Here is a 27,146-nt window from a genome sequence, read left to right as displayed (position 1 = left end):
AACAAAATGTGTGTCATAATTGTTTGTAGCAGCTAATGTGTGCCGAATTAATTATGACGTATAACAAAGAATAAAATTTATTTGTTTCAATTAAATTATAAACACTGTATGAGTTGTTAATAGAAAATAAAATAAAAAGTTCTATACTTAAGAGATGACAACATACTCTTTCCCAAGAATTGTGTACTTATTACAATTTTACTGTCCATTTCCTTGCTTTGAGCACAGAAAATTCATTGATAATTTCATTGAAGTCAAATTTAGCAGCTGTGTCATATTCTATAGACAAGATAGCTCAATTTGATGCCTGCTTCACCGATACTTGACCTTACGTAAATTTACTATCATTTGTAATTGCAAAGAAATTATCATACATATGCTCAAAGCTAATTCAGTATTTGGTTAAGCACTCATAACCTTACTTTGCGATGGGGGTGGGAGGAATCGCATATCTAAATGGGAATCATGCTCTGCAACAGCTCTTTCTAGTGGAATTTAAAAGCAGCTATTTCATTTACTAGCTCTACTGTATTGATATCTGTTTTATTTGTCATGCAAATGTGCTCAACATTTTTCAAAACAAAGTATGAAGCTCTCATTTAATGCTTTCCTGACAGGAAATTAATGCTAGATCAAAAGTGTGTTAGATGAGAAATCTGTTTCTCATTTCAGTTATTATTCTATCAAATATATGTAGCAGCTTACATTAAATAGTTTCACTCTAGTCCTCAGTTGGCAGAAATCAGCAAAAATGGGAAGCCTTGAGTTAAACAGCACCTGTGACCAACCCTTGAGATCCTACAATATTTAAGCCAAGCAGCAGCAAAAATGCCATTGTTGAAAATGAGCTAACTGTATAGGCAGTGGCTTTATGTACCAAGGGTACTGTTGACACATAATATTCGGTAACAGTAATTTTTTATGTACTACCTGGAATAAATGACATTGTGACAGCAGCGCGCACGCTTATTAAGAGGCTTGTTCTTGCAGTCATAGATAATATATTGTGTAGAAGAATTCAAGTGCCTCTTCTAGCTAATTCTGAAATCATCTTTTTCCCTTTCTTTTAACTGCTCAGTTTTTGCATCACTTTATGTAGATTCCTGTAGCCAAATGTAAATGGGGCTACCTCTCAGTAGTGTTCCATATTATGGAGCTGTGTATTTAAAATTCTAGGATTATTAAAGCGGTTCTAAAATGAATAAAGTAATTTATTTACGAAAATATCCTTTCAATTTTTAAGTATGCAAGAGAAGATAGTAATCAATCAGTTAGGTGCTCATCAATATTATGTATACGAGGGGGGGGGGGGGGGGAGGGGGAGCAGGGATGAGTTCACTTCTGTTTACACTTTATTATTGGCTAAAGTATTTTGTGGATTAGGCCTATATCTACATATCTACAACTGTATAATTATCATATTTACTATTTTTCTAGTGTTTTTTTAAGCAGTATGACATAAATTAAGCTTATATAACAAACAGTTCAGAACAATTCCATTATAAAGTTCATTCATTTTTTACCTGGGCCCTACCAACAGCAGAGCTCCAGCCTCCTCTGGAGAAAAGTAAGCTTTGCATGACAGGTCACTGCCAAGTAACATAGATTGAAAAAACTTAGGCTTAATAGGGTGTGCGATCACCACATACAACAGTGCATGTTCTGCAATAAGCTGCCGTGCTGGCTACAAAGTTGGGAATGAGCTCTTGTGGCAAGGCATTCTGTTCCTCCACCAGTGCAGTTGACAACTGCTGGATGATTGTTGGTGCATGTAGACGTGCTGTGATATGTCTCCCCAATGCATCCCTCATGTGGTTGATTGGATTTAAGATGGGGAAATGGGCAAGCCAGTCCATTCAGCGAATATTCTCCCATTCCAAGAGCTCCTCCAACTGTGCTGTTTGATGCAGCCGTGCATTGTTATCCCTAAAAATGAAATCAGGGCTGAGTATACTCTTGGAAAGACACACATGGGAAAGGTGTACAGTATGACACTAACTTTGACTGGTGTGTGTACCATATTCAAAATGTGGAGATCAGTACACTCATGCAACAGTATGCCTCCTCTTGCTATAACATCTGGACCACCAAATGATTATGGTTGACAACAATGAATGAATTGTCAAATGATAAGAGGTAGGAGTATGCAATGCATCCAGGGACATTTCAAATATGATCATTTTGTTCCTTCAGTTATTATAGTGTGGTAAGGCATGATGATGCATGTAGGTATGAGCTATATTACTTGGTAGACACACATCGTGTAAGACATGGTTTCGGCCTTAAGTTGTGCTCACCAGTGTACATTCGAACCTGAATTTTGTATTACATTGCTATTAAAATCGGGTTTTAGCCCGGTTACAGTATCAAGTACTATGTAGACATTGGTGCCATTTTTAAGAAACACTAGACGTGAGAATTTTCCTTGGATGCCCCTGCCGTTATCTAATACCACATCAACATTTTCTTTCTCCAATCTTCATGACAAACATTACTCTCTTTAATTAATGGGGATAGCATTCTTTCCTGTCTCTAATTAGAACTTGTCTTATTGGACCTATGGAGGGATAACTCCAGCCTAAAAACCCACACGTGCAGGCCACACCCACTCCACTACCATAGTAATTCCTTCATATGTGTAGTATACAGACCTATTAAGGTGAGAATGGGTTTCTACAATTCTTCTCTCAGTAATGGAGGTCATCAGTGACATTCTTATGATATGAAATATGCCAAAGAGTAACTTTTCCGCTTACTGTTGATGACACAAATTTATTTGTAAGTTCATAGTATTACTTTCAAAATTCCAAGCCTTATTCATCTGTGTTGGTTCTCAGCTATCAATTGCTCAGCTCCACAGCTACATTTGTGTTAAATGTACCAATCACTCAAGTTTTTAAGAGTTTGCAACTTTACCATACAAATGACTATATTTCACAAACTGTTTCTATGGCACACCAACAACTATGCCATTCATCTTGACTGGAAATCAGTATCCAGATTTTTTTTTCAGTAGCTGTTTGAAAATTCAGTACCAAATATACAACTTTTCGCTAGAAAAATGCTCATATCAGAGCACAAAAAAGGCAAATATGCCCCTGCTTAAAATACTCTGACTGAAAACTGAGGTACTGGCTACATGTTCTACCTTCCTCAGCACCTGTAAAAAATTTTCCAAAAATTTTGGCTTTAAACATATTCACACTCTTTTTTAACATGCAGCTCACCTCTCACTCCCATAAACTAGCCAATCTGTAGCTCACTCATATCCACTAGTTCATTGCTGTAAGTCACTCAACCCATTCAGTCCCACTTGCCCATTCTCACTCACTCATTCAACCCAACTCATTGTTGTTATCGGTTTGAATCTCTCTAATTTTGTCACTGTCTCCTATCTCACAGCCACAGGCTCCTCCGTTCTGTCCTACTGCTACTGCCTCCTCTTACTATCACTGTATCATTCTTGTTCTCTCTTAATGCTGCTGTCAGTCATTTCTTCCCATTGCTCCTGTCTCTTCTCACTGTCACTACCTCTCTCTTCCTCATTGCCATTGTCACAGACTCTGTCTCTCATTCTCACTGGTTCTCAGACACTTCCACTTTCTCCTTTTCTTTATTCCTCTCCCACTGGCACTGTCTCCTTCACTCTTTTCCTAGTGCTGTTCTTCTCTCATACTGCCATTGTGTCCTTTGCATTTTCTATATCACAACCACTGTCTACTATCTTCCAGTACTTCTTACTTTTCCATATCTTGCCCACAGCCACTGTCTCTCTCTCAGATAAAAAAGTATGAGTATGTTCACATGCTGGAAAAAAAATTATAATGTGCTGAGGAAGGTGGAATGAGGCAGCTGGTGCCCCACTTTTTAGTCAGAATCTGTTAAACAGGAGCATATTCACCTTTTTAGTGCTCCAACATGAGCATTTTTCAACTGGTTTCTTTTCCTTCTACAGCAGAGCATGTCATGCATATGAAAATAACTTTATAGATCAGTAAAATGACGATAATTTACTTATGTGAAATTTAAATAACGCAAAACTGACATGTCAGACCATATTTTTTGTGCACAAAAATTTTGTATGTGTTTCAGTAATACAATATTGGGTTCCCAGAACTCTTCTGGTGATAACAGAGACACCTTACAGCATAGCCCTGCATGCTGCATCACTTTATAAACTATTTTTTACTTCATACCAGATTTTATATGCGTATTTTAAGTTCAAAGTAGTGCAACTTTGAAATCTGTATCTCAGAAATGGATAAAGATATCAAGAAAACTTTTTTGGTTTCTCCTCGGAACTGCCTATGATCTAAATGGTACCTCCATTAGACCCTTCAGGTGCACCATAACCACATTTAATGCAACAAAAAGTAACCAATTTGCTCATCGTAAGCTGGAGAAAGTGGTAATATTCAAACTTTTACCCTATATTATAGGTTAGTTACAGTAATACAATCCTTCTGTTGGGTATACAAATCATTCCTAGCCCAAGAACTATCCAAAATACTTGACCCTACTTTTCTCTCACACATAGAACCTGTTGTATGAGCCCCAGAAAAATACCTTTTTTTGTGTGTTGTGCTGTGAAACGTATTGGTAGCATGTGTTGTTCCATGCATACCGATTATATGATTACTGTTATCCACAGTTCTTCCTCTGTTACTCAAGGGTTAACTATCTTCCATTTGTTCCTATATTAGTATTTTCTGATCCCTGGTATTAGTATCATGTACATTCCCTTTCTTTTTAATTCACTTCATTTGTTCCTTGTTCTTCATATATTCTCGTGGCTTGGTATATGCCTGACATATATATCTTTTGCCTACTACTTCTATTTGCAAAATAAATCTGATTGATGAAAACTTATCCACTTAACATTTAGTTTTACGTTTTTGGCTCTCTTTGTATTTGTATAATGTAGCTGAGTACAATAATTAACTATGTTGTAATTTATCTTTTTCACGCACTCTCAGTATGTTGTGTTTTCAGTTATTTGTGTTGTTGCTTATTACGTACTGACAAAAGAAATATAGAGATCAATTCTCATTTATCACACATTTTTCAACATTAAAAAGATGTTTTTGCATATATTACTGATTTTATTTTTTCAATCATTCCTTTTTACAGAGGTTTCAGTAAGGAATTTGATCCATGTATTACTGAAATTGTTGGAGCAACACTCGAAATATATAAACAGTCCCGAGCTAACTTACTGCCAACCCCAACAAAATCTCATTATCTTTTCAACCTCAGGGATTTTGCAAGAGTTATTCAGGTAAGGTAATGTAGTGATTAAATGCAGTACCGTTGTTTGTTAGACTGAAGTAAGTGCCCTTGTAGTTTTAATGACACCAAAGAAAGTGTGGCTGTAGCTGGTGCACAAAATGTAATTTCTGTTAGAAACATCAGTACACAATGGATTAGTCACCCTTTCACTTCTGTTTATCATATCAATTATCAATACACAATGGATTAGTCACCCTCTCCTTTCTGTTTATAATATCCATTATACCTGATGGACAGGGTGAACAGCAGTCTGTGGCGATTTGCTGGTGATGGAGTGGTGTACAGGAAGGAATTGTTGTTGGGTGACTGTAGCAGAATATAAGATGACTTTTTGGTGTGATGAATGACATCTAGCTATAAAAGTAAAAAAAAAAAAAAAAATGTAAGTTAATGCAGATGACTAGGAAAATAAACCCATAATGTTTGAATACAGCATTAATAGTATGCTACTTGACACAGTCACATTGATTTAATATCTAGGTGTAACAATGAAAAGTGATATGAAGTGGAATGTGCATGTAAAAATTTTGGTGAGGAAGGCAAATAGTTGACTTCAGTTTATTGGGAGAGTTTTAGGGAAGTGTGGTCCATCTAGGGAGGAGAATGCATATAGTATACTAATGTGACCCTCTGTTGAGAACTGCTTGAATGTTTGGCATCCCCACCAGATTGGATTAAAGGAAGACATTGAATCAATTCAGAGCTGAGCTGCTAGATTTGTTACTAGTAGATTCAGTTGACATGCAAGTTTTGCTGAGATGCCTTGGGAACTATAATGGAATCCGCAGAGGGAATGCGACATCCTTTATGAGGAATGATGTTGAGAAAATTTAGAGAGCTGGTATTTGAAAGTGATTGTAGAACAATTATTCTGCTGCAATTTAAATTTTGCCTAAGGACCACGAATGTAAGATGAGGAAAATTACAGCTTATACGGAGGCTTATAGAAAGTCATTTTTTGCTCGCTCCAGTTGTGTGTGGAACAAGAAGGGAAATGGCTAATAGTGGTACATTGTACCCTCCACTCTACACCATACTGTTGTTTGTAGAGTATGTACATAGATGTAGATATAGAATATTGCTGTCAGATTATACAAGGTTGGCAGCCCTGCAGCCAAGCGACTAGCGCGAGGTTTGGTGTTCTCGTAAAGATAAGTTATTTTAGATTATAAAAAACATAGATTAGTACTGATTACGTGGTAAATAAGTGTATTAGTGTGCCGTTTAAGTGTACCATTAAAGGTTTCATTTCTCATTACGTAATATAGCAGAAAACGCGAAAAGACCGTACAGTCGTATTTTCTGTTTACGTTCTGCTGCAGCAAATCTATAGAATTTCGTTTAGTTGTTCCTTGCTCTCTCCAGCAATTTAACTTAGCGTACCTCTTCATTATTTAACTAGCATTTCCGGAAAGTAGCGTAAAGTTTAACTTGTTGTTTCAGAAACTTTGCACTTTTGTTTTTGTTTACACACAGTTGCGTATAGGCCAAATTTGTGTAACCATATTTTCGTGTTTATCTGTAATTTAACTGACTTATTCTTAATAAATTATTACGTTTATCATGAGTGAAAAGTGCTTGACTTGCCGTAGAATTGTTAGGTCGGGGCTTTGGTGTGATGGGTGCTGTAGTTTTTTCCATGTGGGTGACTGTAGTGGCGTGGGAATAGGGGAAGTAAATGAGACTCATCAGTGGTTTTGTAGGATTTGTAGTAGAGATAGGAAGATACTGGAACAGGAGGGGAAAATTGCTGCCCTTCAGGCTGAGTTAGACAAGGCCAGGGGAGATCTTGACAGGTTAAGGAGGGAGAAGGGTAAAGAGAGGTGGGAAGTGGCAACAGGCAACAGGAGGAACAGGCCTAGAACTTTGTCTGACAGCTTTATGGTGAATGTGGAAAATAGATTTGACCTGTTGCTTCAGTTAGAAGCTGGTGAGCCTCAAGCAGTTACAGGCGTAGACAGGGCACAACAAACTTTCAGCAGCAAATTGAAAAGTAAGAATGTAGGGAAATCAGTAAAGAGAAAGAAAGTGTTGTTGTTAGGTAGTTCCCATGGAAGAGGTGTTGGCCAACTCTTGCAGGATGAACTAGGATCAGAATACCAGGTCACCAATTTTTTTAAACCTAGTGCTGGTCTGGAGCAGGTGACAGAGGATTTAGGATCACTTTGCAAAGATTTCACTAAGGAAGACACCGTGGTTATAGTGGGTGGGGCAGGTAACAGTATTGACAGAGATCCTGGGTACAGCATAGAGTGTGACCTGGCGAAGATTGCATCAGCATCGAGGCATACCAGTGTTGAGTTTGTATCTGTTCTTGGGCGCCATGACCGACCTCATTTGAACTCTTCTGTCAAGAGAGTTAATTTGGAGCTGGAACGGCTGCTCATGTCGGGTGCGGGGTCACACATTGGTGTGGTTCATGTTGATTCTGTCAGTAGGTGGGATTATACTAGGCATGGCCTTCACCTCAACAGGAAGGGGAAGGGTAAATTGGCTGGGGAAATAGCAGGAAAGTTAAAGGGGGGAGGCACTGTCATGAGTGGTAAAATACCAGTGGTTATAGGATTCAGAAAAGACCCTTTTTTTAGGGTAGGGAGGACAGAAAGAAAACAAATTTTAAGAGAGGTTAGAACTGAGACAAACCTTCAGTTTGAGAAAGAAATCAAAAAACATAATTCCAGCTTATTACATCAACATAAACAGCCATTGGTTAAGAATTTTCAACTGTCAGCAGATATTTTAACTCCATCCAATTTTAAGTCAGTCAATGTGAAATGTCAGCTATCTTTATTGCATCAAAATATTCGAGGACTGAGAAATAAAATTAATGAATTAACTATCTGCATAGATGAATTAGAGTCTTCAAACCCAGCTGACATAATCTGCCTCTCTGAACATCATGTGACCACTGGTATAGAACTTTTAAGTGTTACAGGGTTTAGGTTAGCATCTCACTATTGTAGATCAGAAATGGAGAAAGGAGGAGTTGCCACATTCATCAGGAACTGTCATAAATTTAAGAACATAGACATTCATAAATTTTGCCTAGAACAGCATATGGAAGCATGTGCAACAGAATTAGATTTTCACAAAAAATCTTTCATAATATTAAGTGTATATCGAGCACCTGCAGGTAACTTTAATCTGTTTGTAAACCACCTTGAAGCTGTACTGGCCCATTTAACAACCAAAAACAAAGAAATAGTGGTTGCTGGTGATTTCAATGTAGATTTCCTTAAAGACTCTCCCAATAAGAACCTATTTGAGTTAGTAACACTATCATTCAACTTAATTCCCACAGTAAAGTTCCCCACTAGGATAACCACTTGCTCACAAACAGCCATTGATAATATCTTTATAGAAAAGTCAAATGAACAAAATTATATTACAAAACCAATAGTCAATGGCCTCTCAGACCATGACATGCAGTTCCTTCTGTTAAATGTTAATACTGAACAGGATATAAAATCTGTTAAATCTGAGCTCAAGAGGATAATCAGTAAGCCAAAAATTGATTATTTTAGGACACTCCTCAGAGACATTCACTGGACTGATGTTTACAGTGCTCATGGCATGAATGAAAAATATAACATTTTTGCTAATAAAGTGCTTACCTTATTTGAACACTGCTTTCCCCCAAAACTTACCAAGGTTAGAGCAAAGTCTACAAAGAAGCCATGGATTACTCGAGGAATAGGGGTATCTTGTAAAACAAAAAGAAAACTGTATCTGTCAATCCGAAACATTTCCAATGTTGATGCTATAGCACATTATAAGAAATACTGCAAAATATTAAAGACTGTAATACGGATGTCAAAGCAAATATATTACAAGGAAAAGATAGTCATATCAGATAACAAAATAAAGACAATATGGGATATAGTGAAGGAGGAGACTGGTAGAACCAGACATGAAGAGGAACAAATAGCATTAAGAGTAAATGATGCATTGGTGACAGATGTGTATAGTGTTGCAGAACTTTTTAACAAACATTTTATAACTGTTACTGAAAAGATGGGGTTGTCAGGTTTGGTAGATGCTGCTATGGATTACCTTAGACCAGACATTTCAAGTAACTTCCATAATATGAATTTGACCCTCACTACCCCAACAGAAATAATGTCCATCATAAAATCTTTAAAATCAAAAACATCTAGTGGGTATGGTGAAATATCAACAAAGTTAATTAAAGAATGTGATTCTGAGCTAAGTAACATATTAAGCTATCTGTGTAACCAGTCGTTTATCAGTGGAATATTTCCCGAATGGCTGAAATATGCTGAAGTTAAGCCACTGTTTAAGAAGGGAGATAAAGAAATAGCATCAAATTTCCGTCCAATTTCACTGTTGCCAGCATTCTCAAAAATTTTCGAAAAAGTAATGTACAGTCGTCTTTATAACCATCTTATCTCAAATAACATACTGTCAAAGTCACAGTTTGGATTTCTAAAAGGTTCTGATATTGAGAAGGCTATCTACACTTACAGTGAAAATGTACTTAATTCATTAGACAAAAAATTGCAGGCAACTGGTATATTTTGTGATCTGTCAAAGGCATTTGACTGTGTAAATCACAATATCCTTTTAAGTAAACTAGAATATTATAGTGTAACAGGAAATGCTGCAAAATGGTTCAAATCTTATATCTCTGGCAGGAAACAAAGGGTGTTATTAGGAAAGAGACATGTATCAAGCTATCAGGCATCATCCAACTGGGAACTAATTACATGTGGGGTCCCACAAGGTTCCATTTTGGGGCCCTTACTTTTTCTTGTGTATATCAATGACCTTTCATCAGTAACATTACCAGATGCCAAGTTTGTTTTGTTTGCTGATGATACAAACATTGCAATAAATAGCAAATCAAGTGTAGTCTTAGAAAGATCAGCCAATAAAATATTTGTAGACGTTAATCACTGGTTCCTAGCCAATTCTTTGTCACTAAACTTTGAAAAAACACACTACATGCAGTTCAGAACTTGTAAGGGGTGTCCCAAGAGTATATGTCTAACATATGATGACAAGAAGATAGAAGAAATGGACGGTGTTAAATTCTTGGGATTACAGCTTGATAATAAATTCAACTGGGAGGAGCACACCACAGAACTGCTGAAGCGTCTTAACAAATCTCTGTTTGCAATGCGAATTTTGTCAGACATAGGGGATATAAAAATGAAAAAGCTGGCATACTATGCTTACTTTCATTCCATAATGTCATATGGGATTATTTTCTGGGGTAATTCATCAAGCCAAGCTAAAGTTTTCCGGGCACAAAAACGTGCAGTAAGAATTATATGTGGTGTGAACTCAAGAACATCCTGCAGAAGCCTGTTTAGGGAACTAGGGATACTAACTACAGCTTCCCAATATATTTATTCCTTAATGAAATTTGTCATTAAAAAATATATCACTTTTTCAAACCAACAGCTCAATTCATGGAATCAATACCAGAAATAAGAATAATCTTCACAAGGATTTAAAGTCACTTAGTCTTGTACAAAAAGGTGTGCATTATTCAGGAACACACATTTTCAATAACTTGCCAGCAGCCATAAAAAGCTTAACAACCAATGAAATTCAGTTTAAGAGAAGCCTAAAGGATTTATTGGTGGCCAACTCCTTCTACTCCATTGATGAATTTCTGAGGAAAACCAACTGATTTGTATATAAGTACAACATAACTTCTGCACAATTTCAGTGCAGTAATGTGTTCACTGAAAATTTGTGTGTGAGTGTGTGTGTGTGTGTGTGTGTAAGTATAATCTAACTTCTGCACCATTTCAGTGCAGTAATGTGTTCATTGTAAATAAGTATTACAGTAGTTGTATTACATGTATCTTACCTTATAAATAAATATAAAACTTTTTTATTTTAAATTCAGTGCAATAGTATTTGTAAAATGACTCTTAGTGTTCATTAAAAAATGACGATCATTCCACTTGGGCCTGTGGAATGGTACATTAGCTTATTTGTTTTAGTTTAAATATTTGTCATGTATTGTTGTTTTTCTGACATGTTCCACATCCTGGAGGACCTCCTCACTACGGATCAATTGGAATGAAAGTAAATCTAATCTAATCTAATCTAATGTAGTTTTTTTTTTTGTAGTTCTGTGTAACAAAAGTAATTCTAAATGAAACATTATATCACCAAAGTTTTCATGTAAAATTAGACAAACATTTAGTTTCACTTAAGTCTAGTTTCTTAACCTATGTGTCCAGAGGCACCTCCAGGCTGACTTTAATTTGTAATTGTGATTGCTACACATTACTGAGCAAGCTGCTGTAGTCAATGATACTTGTGCTTATCAAAGAAATCACAGTACTGAACAGTTTGTACATGTAACAACAGACAATTGAAAGATAATTTTTTACCAATGAATTAGTTACATGAAGGCATGTGCAATAATAAAAAGAAGGTAGCGTTACCAACATTTTACATGTACTGTAGCTCCTGTACCTGACAAAAAAGTGAAGGACCCAGCAGACAGACATAAAGATAACTTCGTTCATGTATACATCAGCAATGTGCATGTAACTAAGTAGAGCAGCAATTCTCTGTGATTGGTAAAATGGTCAACAGGGTGCATCAGCGTTATTCATGTTCAATGTTACTGTCAGGCCTGATATGGTATATGAGGGGTGTGAGCAGAATTGGATGTTGAGTGATCACTGTGGAGAACAAGGAGACACCGCATACTTGTTTGACACATCGTTTTCAGCACCTGACAGCGTTTGAGGGTGGATCTCCAGTTGTTCAGAAGGTTGAATTATGCAATATCAAGATTTGGGAGGCATTCTGATGTTATAGTGGTCTGATGTTGGGCTGCATGGTTATATGAGGGCAGTAAAACTCATTGTCAAGGTTCCAGTCAGCCATGTCTGATCACCACAAGGGGGTGATCTCTGTACTGTGCCCCAAGCACCCCTTCACATATGTGTTTGCCTTTTGAGGACAGGTAACGGACTCTCTGCAACATTCTGTGTCATCCCACACATCTTTGTTTGCAGACTAGCAGCAGCCAGACTAAGGAATGAACACTTCATGCATAGGCTGCCATTAGCTCAACACAAATGGGTGTGTTTGGAATGATGTTGTAACAGGGAGGTATGGACTGCTGGTGAATGGCATCATATTGTGCTCAGTGATGAATCAAAGTTCACCAGTACCCTGGATGACAATTATCTGTAAGCACTGTGGCAACCTGGGGAGAGGTTGTATTACTGTGATACTATTTTTCATCAGGACAATGCTCACTTTCGCATATCATCTGTCTCTATGAACTGTCTGCATGACATTGAGGTACTCCAGTGGCCAGCAAGATCCCCAGATCTGCCATGATAGAACATGTGTGGGGCCAGCTGAAACATGAACTCCATCTCACTGCCAGTATCTACAATATTGAGGACCAGTTACAACAGTTGTGGGCCAGCTTGCCTCAGGAGGGGGAAAAAAAATAGAGGGAAACATTCCACGTGGGAAAAATATATCTAAAACAAAGATGCTGTAACTTACCAAACGAAAGCATTGGTATGTTGATAGAGACAAAAAACACACAAACACACACACACAAATTAAGCTTTTGCAACCCACGGTTGCTTCAACAGGAAAGGGAGAAGGAGAGGGAAGGACGAAAGGATGTGGGTTTTAAGGGAGATGGTAAGGAGTCATTCCAATCCCGGGAGCAGAAAGACTTACCTTAGGGGGAAAAAGGACAGGTATACACTCGCACACACACACACACACACATATCCATCTGAACATATACAGACACAGGCAGACATATGTAAATGCTCTCTGTCTGTTAGAAAACTTTCTATTCAACCGCGTATGTCATCGGATAGACCAAAAGCGCGCACTTTTTGGAGCAAGCGACAGTGTAGAACTGAGTGGAATGTCTTTTGAAAGTAGAGAAATGTGGCATCAGCCTGGAAACCGGTATTCAGAGCCTGTTGTATATCATGCACAAAGAGGGCCAGCTGTGCCTCGCATGACTGCTGTTTCCTAAAATTGTGCTGGTTTCTGCAGATGAGCTTCTCAGAGCCTAGAAAGGTCATTATGTCTGAACACAAAATATGTTCCATGATTCTACAACAAATCGATGTCAGTGAAATTGGACGGTAACTATGTGCATCTGATTTTCTACCCTTTTTATAGATTGTTATGACCTGGGCCTTCTTCCAGTCCTGTGGAGCTTTCTGCTGTTCCAATGACCTCTGATAGATGATGGATAAGAATGGTGCTATATCTGTAGCATAGTCAACATATAATCTCACAGGGGTACCATCTGGGCCAGATGCCTTCCTGACATCTAAGGATCTTAACTGTTTTACAATCCCAGATACACTAAACACTATGTCAGCCATCCTTGTGTTTGTTTGATAATTGAAAAGGGGAATGGTGCTGCAGTCCTATACCATAAACAAGTTTTTGAAAGCTAGGTTATAAATTTTGGCCTTCTTTTTATCATCATCCGTTACATTACCCATACTGTCAGCAAGGGAAGGTATTGAATTATGTAGATGGCCGATGAATAGGTTTGCATAGCGTGGTACTATGTGGATGCCCTTTGCTGTACCACATGTTTCTTATAGGTGATACTGTGGGGTCCTGCACACTCATCGCTTATAGGGTGCCTAAAGGATGCTGCACTCTCGGATAGATATACAACAATTCAAGCAAATCACATTAATAGTTTTTATTACTATAAAGAAGATCGAGAATACTTAACTTTGTATTTAAAACGGTGTTGCAAGTGATGGGTGACACGCAATGTCCATACAAGCAATGACGATGAATTATCAATAACTGCTATCATAGCGCTCTCTGCTAGGCTGCATCTAGTACTGTGCGGCTGTGGCTGGCAGGAGCAGCATTTGTATTCCTTTCTTGTAAAAGCCGCTGCTGTCGTGGTGTGGTCCTAGCCTGTAAGCTGTTGGCTGTCATTGTCTCACAGCCTTCTCTCCTCTTGTGTTCTTCATCTCTATGCTGGCACTTGTTGATATGCCAGAACATACCTTACCCCCAAAGCAGTGGACTGTCATCATGTAGGGAGTGTGACCATAGCAGGGGAGGCAGGAGGGTGGATGCCTTGCATGACTGCAAGCTTTGGCTGCAGGGGATGTCAAGCTTCTGGTTGTACCCCACCATCTGGCCTGCTCTCTGGCAGAAATGTCCATGGAAAACAATCAGAAGGGTATGTGTCCACCTCCTGATGCCAGGAACTAGATTAAGAAGGCGGCAGATGCTATGGTATGGGCAGTTCCAGCTCTATCAGTAGGACGAGAGGAGGCGGAGTAGGCGAAGTCTCCGTCTCCATGGGGTTGTCCCGCGGTGTGGTAAGGACACCCTCTGGCGGCTGTTGTGGCCATGCTGTCGTCTGAACCTGTGAATCTGGGGGAAGAGACACAGCAAGATCATTGTGTGCATGAGAGAGGCGAAGTTCAGTTTGATGTCGGCACTGCAAGCATATGGACCTGAAATAAGGTACATGTAAGTGCAAAGTCATAGACAATCTCACCCTGTGCCCACCGTCTGATGGCTGCTAAAAACCCTGTAAAAGGGAATATTATGCAATGAGAAGCGATACTTGGGGCCTTCCTTCAGTGCCGGATGCTGAGGAGGGTGGAGCAGGTGGAGCAATGTCCAATGGTGGCAACCATGAAGCAATTCCACAGGCGATGGCCCATCTTGTGGGTGCGAACAATATGAGGCGAGAAACAGTTGTAATGCTTGATCACTGGTGACTGCGGGGTGAAGGTTGGTCACCTGCCACTTAAAGGTTCTGACAAAACATTCTACTTTGCCGTTTGACTGTGGATGGAGCGGTGCACTAGTTAGATGCTGTATGCTATTGTGTTCACAGAATGTTTGAAAATTCATTTGACGTGAACTGTGACCTGCTCTCTGACACTATTACTCCAGGTAAACTTTCAAGGCAAAAAATAGAGGACAACACCTGAATTGTGCTAGTGACATTGTTGAGTTCATTGGCTCAGCAAAACGAAGCTTACTACACGAGTCAACCACAATCAACCATTGAGTGTTCCAAAAAGGTCCTGCAAAGTCTATGTCCACACATTGCCATGGCGATTGTGACTTAGGCCAAGCAGAGAATTTTTTTGGTGGAGCGGACTGATTTTCCACACATGCGTGGATGACACTGTGACATCATCTGTTCTATATGGGTGTCCAAATCCTGTCAAGTACAGTGTCGATGTGTCAACTGTTTCATACAAACAATCACACAGTGTCCTTGGTGAAGTAACTGCAACACTTCCTTTTGCAAAGCTTTAGGGATCAACACAAGTGACTGTCTACATCATTTTGAACAAGAACTACATCTTTCTGGACAGTGAGGCTATGCTGATGTTCAAAGTATCAGTGCAGGACAGAGTTCTTTACGCTATTCAATGAGTGAGGCCAAGATGTGGGAATGTATGTTAGCAAAACGTTCAAATCTGGATCAGCTTCTATGGCCTGTGCAATTTTCTTATAATTCAGTGGAAAAGACTGAAGAAATTCAGAATCCTGAGCATCGATGTGACAACAAGATGCAGCAGAAGAGTCAAAGCCTGTATGAGGGCCAATCAGTGAAAGTGGTTCCGCATTACCATGTTGAGCTATCGGACAATACACAATCTTGTACTGGTATTGAGGCAACAACAAAGCACATCTTTGCAATTTTTGGACAGTTTGTACAGGAACTGGTTTCATTGGAGGAAACAAAGACTACGAAGGCTTGTGATCCATTACTAAGTAGAATTTTCTGCCATACAATTAGTGGTGGAATTTGATGACTCCATACACAATAGCCAAAGCCTCTTTCTCGATTTCTGAATATGACACTGAACTTTTGATAACACTTTTGATGCGAAAGCAGTAGGCCTGTCTTTATCACCAATTCTGTGTGAAAGCAGTGCACTGACTTCATAAGAGGAATACAACTGGTTTGTCAGGATCAAAGCAAACTAAGCATCGATCACTGAGCAATGCATCTTTAAGTTTTTAAAAAGCTACTTAACACTCATCTGTCCAAACAAAGGGGACATTCTTTCAACGCAAGTGATGCAGTGGAGCTGCATTTGTGCAGCGTTTGGTATGAACCAAATATAATAGTTCATTTTCCCTAAGACTGACTACAATTCTGTGACTTGCAAGGAACTGGCAAATCTCATAAGGCTAACAAATGTGACTGAAAGGTATGTACACCTTGACTGTTTATGACATGACCAAGATACTGTCACTCAGGTTTAAAAAAAATCTCATTTGTCCAGTCTACACTTTAGTCCTGAATCAGATAACATGCAAAGTCCTGAATCAGATAACATGCAAAACAAAGCATGAAAATTTGCAATATGTTCTTCAGGTGAATGACCTGCTACGACAATATCGTCCAAATAGTTTGAACAGTTTGACACTTGTGCAATCACCTGTTCCAAATACAGTTGGAAAATGGCGGGTGCAGAAGTCAAACACAAATATTGTCACATAGAAGAAGGTGCAATTAGATGAATGATGAACACCAACTTCACTTAACGAAGGTTTATTCAGCACTTGCACATGCAAGAGGTTGGAACGAACTGCCTCCGGCCAGAGCACATACAGTATATATGCAGCTACAGAACATTCCAGTACAATGATTCTTGATATTTGTGGATACTTCTAGAATGTATTCAAACCAAATACAGAAATTAAAACTGTACAGTCCAGGTGAGTTCTGAACTCACGAACCTCCATGCATCTGTTTAGTATCATAACCACTAAACCACAGTGCTACTCAGCTTCTTCTGTGACATTTCTCCCTACTTAAGAGAACAGCATCTTCATGTTACATCCTCCTAGTCCGAGAACGAGTCATCAGTCCTGCTTACTCCTACTCCTGATGACTGATTCTTGCTCTGGCGGTGATCTACTTAGAACTTCTTTTCCTGCTATGCTCTTCGTCACCTTTCCGCTGGGTTGCAAGATCCTTATAGGATGTCATTTGAAGGACGTGGACCGCATCTCTGATCTTTTGTCGTTTTGTGTCGGGGTCAAAATCTTCTACTTCATAAGTAATGTCAGACAACTCTATTACAACCTTCTTGTTGTTGTTGTGGTCTTCAGTCTAGAGACTGGTTTGATGCAGCTCTCCATGCTACTCTCTCCTGTGCAAGCTTCATCTCCCAGTACCTACTGCAACCTACATCCTTCTAAATCTGCTTAGTGTATTCATCTCTAGGTCTCCCTCTACAATTTTTACCCTCCACGCTGCCCTCCAATCAGAACATGTCCTACCAACCGATTCATTCTTCTAGTCAAGGTGTGCCACAAATTCCTCTTCTCCCTAATTCTATTCGATACCTCCTCATTAGTTATGTGATCTACCCATATGCCTTATAAGGTCCAAAGTAGCGCCTGAGGAGCTTCTCAAAGAGACCAACCTTCTGAACAGGAGTGAAGATCCAGACGAGGTAACCAGGCTGGTAGACAGCAGGGCGGTGACTCACATCATACCTTCGGCGATTTTTTTTCTTGAGCCTGCAGCATGCAGAGTCAAGCTAACTACCAAGCTTCCTTATCTCTGGTTAACATCTGGCTAATGTAGTCATCGTCCATATCATCAGTATGTAACGGAGACACAGTGTCCATCATCGTAGTCGCCTCATGCCCAGGCACCAGGAAAAATGACGTAAATCCTGTGGTGTCTTGTTTGGCGGTGTTGTAGGCAAACGTCATGAAAGGTAGCGCCTCACCCCAGTTTCTCTGCTCAACATTGATGAACATTGATAGCATGTCGGCCAAGGTCTTACTAAGGCATTCATTAAGCCCATTAGTTTGCAGGTGGTAGGCAGTCATCAGGTGGCGAGTAACATTGCACCGACGGTTTATCTCTGTCACAAGATTTGATTGCAAATCTTTACCACGATCCATAATTAACGACCTTGGGGCACTGTGTTTTAATACAATGTCTTCCACAATGAATTTGGCTACCTTGGATGCTTCGGCTGTTTTCACGGCTCTTGTAATGGCATAGCATATCAGATAATGAGTGCAAACAATAATCCATCTATTGCCACTAGCAGATGCTGGGAATCGTCCAAGGAGGTCAATCCCAACATGCTGGAAAGTGTGTTTTGGCTGGTGGAATTGGTATCAGTCGGCCAGGTGGTTTCTGAGGAACTGCCTTTCTCCTCTGGCACTCCCAACAGTGCAACACATAGTGGCGGTAACTCCTAAATAAACCTGGCCAGAAAAATCTCTTGCGGATTCTATTGTATGCCTTAATAAATCCTAAATGACCAGCCCCAGGTGTGTCATGGAATTTCTGTAGAACATCTAAGCGCGTGTGTTTAGGAATCATTGGTAGTCACCTCTTTCCAAATGGATCAAAGTTTTTCTTGCAAAGTAATCCATTAACTACCTGAAATTGTCCTTTCACATCATCTGAGCAATTTAAGGCAAGCATAATTTGAGATATCTTGGTGTCCTTCTTCTGCTCAGCAGAGAGATCCTGGAGTTCAGTGAGAGAGTCACTATCTTCATCAAAGTCTTGATGGTCTTGCACAAGGTTTTCTGAGAGACAGTTGGCATCTTGGTGTTTCCTTCCACTTTTTTACACTATGGTAATGTATGTCTTGAAGGCATAGTGCCCACCTGGCAAGTCGTCCTGTTGGATCCTTAAGACCTGACAACAAACAAAGTGAATGATGGTCTGTAACAACTGTGAATGGCCTTCCATAGAGTTGTTGTTGTTGTTGTTGTTGTTGTGGTCTTTAGTCCTGAGACTGGTTTGATGCAGCTCTCCATGCTACTCTATCCTGTGCAAGCTTTTTCATCTCCCAGTACCTATTGCAGCCCACATCCTTCTGAATCTGCTTAGTGTATTCATCTCTTGGTCTCCCTCTATGATTTTTACCCTCCACGCTGCCCTCCAATACTAAATTGGTGATCCCTTGATGCCTCAGAACATGTCCTACCAACCAATCCCTTCTTCTGGTCAAGTTGTGCCACAAACTTCTCTTCTCCCCAATCCTATTCAATACTTCCTCATTAGTTATGTGATCTACTCATCCAATCTTCAGCATTCTTCTGTAGCACCACATTTCGAAAGCTTCTATTCTCTTCTTGTCCAAACTATTTATCGTCCATGTTTCACTTCCATACATGGCTACACTCCATACGAATACTTTCAGAAATGACTTCCTGACACTTAAATCAATACTGGATGTTAACAAATTTCTCTTCTTCAGAAACGCTTTCCTTGCCATTGCCAGCCTACATTTTATATCCTCTCTACTTCGACCATCATCAGTTATTTTGCTCCCCAAATAGCAAAACTCCTTTACTACTTTAAGTGCCTCATTTCCTAATCTAATTCCCTCAGCATCACCCGACTTAATTAGACTACATTCCATTATCCTTGTTTTGCTTTTGTTGATGTTCATCTTATATCCTCCTTTCAAGACACTGTCCATTCCATTCAACTGCTCTTCCAAGTCCTTTGCTGTCTCTGACAGAATTACAATGTCATCAGCGAACCTCAAAGTTTTTATTTCTTCTCCATGGATTTTAATACCTACTCCAAATTTTTCTTTTGTTTCCTTTACTGCTTGCTCAATATACAGATTGAACAACATCGGGGAGAGGCTACAACCCTGTCTTACTCCCTTCCCAACCACTGCTTCCCTTTCATGTCCCTCCACTCTTACAACTGCCATCTGGTTTCTGTACAAATTGCAAATAGCCTTTCGCTCCCTGTATTTTACCCCTGCCACCTTCAGAATTTGAAAGAGAGCATTCCAGTCAACATTGTCAAAAGCTTTCTCTAAGTCTACAAATGCTAGAAACGTAGGTTTGCCTTTCCTTAATCTTTCTTCTAAGATAAGTCGTAAGGTCAGTATTGCCTCACGTGTTCCAGTGTTTCTACGGAATCCAAACTGATCTTCCCTGACGTTGGCTTCTACTAGTTTTTCCATTCGTCTGTAAAGAATTCGTGTTAGTGTTTTGCAGCTGTGACTTATTAAATTGATAGTTCGGTAATTTTCACATCTGTCAACACCTGCTTTCTTTGGGATTGGAATTATTATATTCTTCTTGAAGTCTGAGGGTATTTTGCCTGTTTCATACATCTTGCTTACCAGATGGTAGAGTTTTGTCAGGACTGGCTCTCCCAAGGCCATCAGTTCCATAGAGATACTGTCAAAATTTTCACATGGCTCAGATCACAGCAAGACATTCTCTTTCTCTAGTTGAGTAGTTTCTCTCAGCTTGTGTTAGTGTCCTAGAAGCATAGGCTATAACCTTCTCTTTTCCACCCGAAATTTGCACCAGAACAGCACCGATCCCATACCCGCTGGCATCTGTGTGTAGTTCCGTAGGTGCTCTCTCATCATACAGACCTAGTACAGGGTCAGTCATCAGAGCTTTTTGCAGCACGTTGAAAGAATCTTGTTGAGCACCACTCCAGACAAATTTAGCATCAGCTTTTAACAACTCTTGGAGTGGCCTGGCTTTGATACAAAAGTCTTTGATAAAATGACAGTAATAAGATTCAGAAGGATGTTGGGTGTAGTAGGTACTGGGAGATGAAGAAGCTTGCACAGGATAGAGTAGCATGGAGAGCTGCATCAGGACTGAAGACCACAACAGCAACAAGAATATAATCCGAGGAAGCTTCTCACATCTCTAATACTTTTAGGAATAGGAAATTCCATTATAGATTTCACCTTTTCTGTGTCTGGCCGCACACCTTCGTTTGACTCAAGGTGTCCAAGTATTTTGATTTCTTTTGCTCCAAAGAGACACTTTCTTGGATTAAGTTTCAGTCTGCCTTGTTGGAGACACTTAAGAACAGCCCTCAGTCTTTTTATATGTTCATCAAATGTCTCTGAGAACACTATAATGTCATCTAAATAACAAAGACGTATCGTTCACTTCAGGTGCCTTAGAAGATTATCCATTATCCATTCAAAAGTTGCTGGTGCATTACACAAACCAAATGGCATTACCTTAAACTCATACAGGCTCCCAGGGGTGATGAATGCAGTTTTCTCATGATCAGCCTCATCTACTTCGATTTGCCAGTATCTTGAGTACATGCCATGGTTGAGAAAAACTTAGCCCCCTTCAGACAATCTCGTGTATCATCAATTCGTGAAAGAGTCTAAATGCCCTTTTTAGTTATCTTATTAAGCTTCCTGTAATCAACACAAAAGTCCCAACTGCCATCCTTCTTCATGACAAGGACCACTGGTGATGACATGGGCTCTGCGAAGGCTGAATGATGTCATTCTTCATAATTTTCTCTACCTCATCACGAATTATTTGCCGTTCCATTGCTGAAACACAGTATGCTCTCTGGCTTATTTGTTGATGGTCTCCAGTGCTAATCTGGTGCTTCACCATTGATTTGTCTAATTTTCTCTTTACCTGTGGATTGTCACATTCAGAGAACTCTTGAAGAATGAGATCTGGTGATAGGTGATGTTGGTGTGAGCTATAGCTTTCAAAAGACGCACCTTCAGTAGTCACAAACAAGACTTTCTCCACATCTTGAATGAGGACCATTGGCAGAAATTCTTTCTAGCCCCAGAGGGACTCTATAACACACATAGTGTTGAAGCTTCTGATCTGATAACTGACAAACCACTCTCACCATTAGCCTGCTCAGTTTCTACTGCTTATGCGCTCATAGAATCAGTAGACGAGGCCACAAACCTGTCCTCACATTCACAAATTCACCCTTCACCATATGTGGCCCATCTTGTACTGAGGCAAGTTTCCTGTGGACTTCACTGCCTCCTCTTGCATCTCCAGTGTCTTGGTGCTTACTTTTTGGACCCTCTTCCAAACTTGTGAACACCCATACAGAATCTCTGTTCCCACTCCCTTTATGCTTAATAATGTCTAATGGTGACAGTATCTTTTTACCATACACCACCTGAGATAATGACAACCATGTGCTGATGTCCACTTTCAAATTATACAGCTCCCCACAAAAGGTAAATACACATCTCAGGCCCTATGGTGGTAGTTGATGTAATCAATAAGTATCCTCCTCATCATTCAGTGAACCCACTCCATCCTTCTATTTGGTTGAGGATGAAGTGGGCTAGTGCTTAAGTTTTTACTCTCAACAACCAACATCTCTCCTTCATCATGTCCTACATGAAGACTGTCTCTGGTCACCCAAACTTCAACACCCATCTGTTCACCAAATGTGGCAGCCTGCTTGTCCAGCATCAGCACCATATCTATATAATGAGAGAAATTGATTGTTATAGTCAGCACAAAATGATTCCGTGCTGGAGTTCAGTTAAACCATCCTAAGACATCTACCAAAGTGAATCAATACTTATCGTGCATTGTGGTCTTAGAGAGTCTTGTACCTGTTTGTAGATCACACCTTCTGTGTAGCAATCTTCCTCTTCTTGAATCTTTAATGTGTTGCCACTAGTGTTTACTTTAACTGCTTAACCTTCTAGATGCCAAAATTATCCACATTGATGCATATTATCTTGCTTCTGCCCTTTTCCTGTACATGTACAACACTCCGTCTCACTGAGCAATGTGCTACACCCAATAAATCACTACTCTCTAGTGTTTCCATTATACACATCATACCAGCTAGTAAGTCAGGCTCCACACTCACCCACAGTGTCTTCATAATGTCATTTGACACACAGTCATGGAATTAAAGCTTCATGTCATTACTTGTGGTTTAATTGGATCACCTCCTACTGCAGATGCTCCTCACAACAGGTCAACATTGAAAACAGCTTCCCCTCACTGGAATGTCTTCCCACTAAGTTTCGCTTCATACTGTCAAAGGTCAATTATGACATGATGGTGATGCAGAAAGTGTAACACTAGTATTGTGCTGTAGCCCTCGCTTACATGAGAGACTGCTTTTAAACTTAGTTGCCTCCAATTGAAAATTTACCATTGCCAACTCCAATGGCCGTACATCGTTATCCCCTGCCCCGTGCAAACTGTAACGTGGTGGGTCCCGTTGCCTCCAACCTACAAAAGAATCACCCAAGCCACTAGCATATGGGACCCTCTGTCCAACACACTTATACGTTCTTCCACCTACTATGCCCACTATGACGCATTCTGCCAGAGTGTATTTTTATTTCCTGCATTCATTTTTAATGGGAATGCCTTTTGGCAGTTCCAAGGTTTCACCTATGAGTTTAATGTGAACTTATTACCATCCTGTGAACCCCTATTGTTATTCCCATAATAATGCTGATGGTTCATACCACTCCTGCTGTGTTGGCAGCACTGCATTGGTACATGCCCTGTACACATATAGTTAAAACATTTTACCTTAGCCATAAACATACTTCCTGCATCTCTCACTCCTGTTGCAACATCATTTACTGCAAATTCCATTGCCAGTCTCACTGCTGCATGGAGATCCATAGGTGCACCAGTGTGCACCCTCTTAGATTTCCAATGCCAAACCCCTCAGGAATGCATCGAGTGCTCTTTGCTTGGCGTCCTGTAACAGCACCTTGTTCACCTCATTACTCTGTTTTAATTCATACATAGGCTCATTATTTTCTCTAGTTCCATCTGAAACATCCTCTGTTGCTTCATTAGACCTTTTATAAATAACATTTCTCCATTATCAGTGAGAGGCAGGTCCACTCCACTCTGATATGGCAGGCTGATGGTGGTAGTGGCAACTGGCCTCTGCCCCAGTGGGACGGTACTTGTGTTGATCCCCTTCAATGTTGACATCAGACCTGGGCAGTGAGCTGGTGACCTGTCAGTAGGCCAAGGCCCTGTCAGTGGTGCACTCTTCCTCCTTGGTGCATCTGTCTTCTGGTACCCGTCTTCCCATGGGAGAGATAACTACCATCCACAAGCCATGACCTTATGCCTCCTGGCAGGGCTCTGGCAGCAGTTGGTACAGATTGCAGGTCCTCTGCACTGTGCCACCAAGTCACCAAGGGCAGACTTTAGTAAGAGGGGTGGCTAACATGGCCCAGTCATGAATCCATGGCTGCAGCTGGAGGCACCAGTCATCACGTCATCTAGTGTAGCCCCAGCATCATGGTAGTGCTGCTATAACAGTACCAAATGAATCTTATCAAAATTCACAGTTATTTCAATTTGAAGGAGGGCAACTTCTGGCTTAGATCGCATTTGTAAAAGCTTTGTTTACAATTACTGATTTTTTTTAAAAAAAGAGTTACCATCATCTGATCTGTGAACAGTGTACAGAAGTGTAAAGCATCACAAATATATAGATTGAATTATTCTTACACTTACTTCAGTAAAGGTTAATACAAGTGCCTGTTTAGAGATGTAAATGTACTCGATATCTTAGCTGATGTAAAATGCTTTGGCACGTCAAAGTGCATCTGCCACATATTACAAGCAACAGGGTACATCACTGATCAAGATCACTACTGAACTAACACAGAGTGAAAGTTACTAGGGAACATATTGACATTTAGTCCCACTAGAGGTTGCTTGTGTTTTCATGGCACTGTCAATTGCAGTTTCAGTTACATAACTTTCATATAACTATGATAACTGGTATACAATTATAAAATTTTTGTAGCAGGAAGATGCTAAAATATTTTCCAGAACATCAAGAGCATACGTTACTTCACAGAGGTAAAACAATAAGTTGAAAGAGACAGTTTCAATAAAAAATGTTATGTGCTGTAGGTTATATACTTTTTTAAAGCAGGTAAAAGCTGAAATATATAAGGAATATAACTATGTAGAGGTAAAGCACTAAGCCAAAAGAAACAAGATGTTGTTAAGACTGCAACCTAAGTAGTATTTCAACATCCTGTCTATATATAATGTCAGATATAAGAAAAAAAGCATGCAGTAACATTTATTGACAATTGTCTCGTGCAGCAGAAACCTAATAAACAACATGATTGCTGGGCATAGAGCACAATATGTAGCTCATTACGTAGGTGACCATCCGGTGTGAATACTTTCAGTTTGATTGTGAAGTTCACGATATTTTCGCAGAGAAGTTAAAATATTATGATATTAGAAATCATTCCAGCAATGGTTTTCATTATTGAAAGGATGCAGTGTGTTGTATTAATAAATCCACTGAGTGTACAAAAACAAGCAGTTCCTTAAGAATGGTGAATAATTACTACCAGTGTTCCACAAGGATTGGTATTTACTTTGCTGTTGTTGTTATATGTAAATGATATGCCATCATATATCCAAGAAGCAAAAATAGTTTTCTTTGCTGACAATGCAAGTGACAATGCAAGTATTATTACAAAAAGGCTAATGAAGCAACCTTACCTCTTGAAAATGTAAATGAAATTTTACTAAAAATTAATGACCGGTTCTCTGCAAATGGACTTTCTCTAAACCTTAATAAACTGCAGAACATGTGATTCTATACTCCACAAGGCCTAACAACAACATTACAAATAATTTGTGGATGTAAAACACTAATTGAAAAAGAATATTCTAAATTCTGTAATGTTTATATCAATAAGGAACTATATTGGAAGTTATGAATTACAGATTTTCTGAAGTGTCTTGTTAGCTCTGCAATGTGTGTGTTACAGATAAAATCCGACTTTGAAGATGAAAATGTCAAAAGTTGACATACTTTTTTTACTGTAATACTCTAATATCATAAGCCATCATATTCTGGGGCAATATGTAATTGAGGAAGAAAATGTTTATTGCACTGAAGCTTGTACTATGGATAACATGTGGTGCCTACACTATAATCTCTTGTAGACAGCTGTTTAAATTGGTGGGCATACTGACAACAGCTTTCCAGTGAATTTACTGCATTATGAAATTGTCAACATTAAATCATAATTCAAAAACCACATTAATATGATGAATATGATAAAAGACCTACATTATCCTTTACCCAGCCTTAGTGTGGCACAGTAATGAGTGAGGCAATTAGCCATAAAATTTTTGAGTCAGTTCAGTTACCCAGTGATGTTTGTAAGTTAACTGATAATAAATTAACTGAAATCATATGTACTTGACAGCTCATTCTACTCAAAAGAGATATTTATTAATGTTTAAAACATTGTTGTGTGTGTGTGTTTGGGAGTAAGAGACAGAGAGAGTAGATATCCTCCAAGATATCATATTTTTCGCTGAGAAGATGTAGTATAATTATAAAAATGACTCATCATAGTGAGAGACTGCAATTATGATCCATGGAACATGGAAGTAACTGAACTAAGACCCTTCCACATCTACACATACATCTCAGCTCAAAAAAATTCTGCAAAGGCAGTGTGTCACAGAGTGCAGTCATCATTTCCCCTTCTTCTTGATCCATTTGCAGGTGGGGCAAAAGAAATTTTCTAGTTTTGTATAATAAAATTTACTAACATGCACTATTTAACAAAGTGAACAAAAGGATGCCCAAAGGGACACGTGTTTGTTTGACCCATGGAAGAGTGTCACAGGAATGCTGACATTCAATACCCATCACTTTCCTCATAAGCTTTATTGTGCTCAAATGTAGTCATCCATTTTGCCACTCTTAACACATCAGTCTTACATCCTGGGTTACAAACAATGAATGACACAAGCACTGTTACATACCTCCTTGATGACATCCCAAGTAATGATGTGTACTTTTAAAAGATGTGCCCTTCGCTGTACTTGTTTCTATAATTTGTAGAAGTTCCTGAAGTAACCATTTGCTCTAACATGCCAGGTGACTAATTTTTATCTTATCAGCTTACATCATACAGAAAATGTATGGTATATTTAAAATGCCAGAAAATAATAGTGTTAATTCTTTGTGCCATTATCCATTTGTTTTGCCTAAAGTGAGAAATATTTTGTCAGTAACTTTCATTATTAATTTTGAAATATTATTGGCCTCTTTAGAA

At 39.3% G+C, this 27,146-nt stretch overlaps 1 protein-coding gene and 1 long non-coding RNA gene across 2 annotated transcripts in view; one reads left to right on the top strand and one right to left on the bottom strand.

The window, feature by feature from the left end:
* The window catches only part of LOC126456873 (dynein axonemal heavy chain 7-like), a 783,013-nt gene that overhangs the window by 282,408 nt on the left and 473,459 nt on the right, over positions 1-27,146 (top strand). Inside the window, 1 exon segment of the mRNA XM_050092694.1 lies at positions 5,131-5,278. Coding sequence (XP_049948651.1) covers positions 5,131-5,278 — 148 coding nt within the window.
* LOC126456874 (uncharacterized) overlaps positions 1-27,146 on the bottom strand; it is a 392,629-nt gene that overhangs the window by 342,766 nt on the left and 22,717 nt on the right. The gene's annotated exons all lie outside the window — the stretch shown is intronic.

Source organism: Schistocerca serialis, chromosome 2 (genome assembly GCF_023864345.2).
Source record: "Schistocerca serialis cubense isolate TAMUIC-IGC-003099 chromosome 2, iqSchSeri2.2, whole genome shotgun sequence".
In the NCBI taxonomy this organism is placed as follows: Eukaryota; Metazoa; Arthropoda; class Insecta; order Orthoptera; family Acrididae; genus Schistocerca; species Schistocerca serialis.
This window is presented reverse-complemented; position numbering and strand designations above follow the sequence as displayed.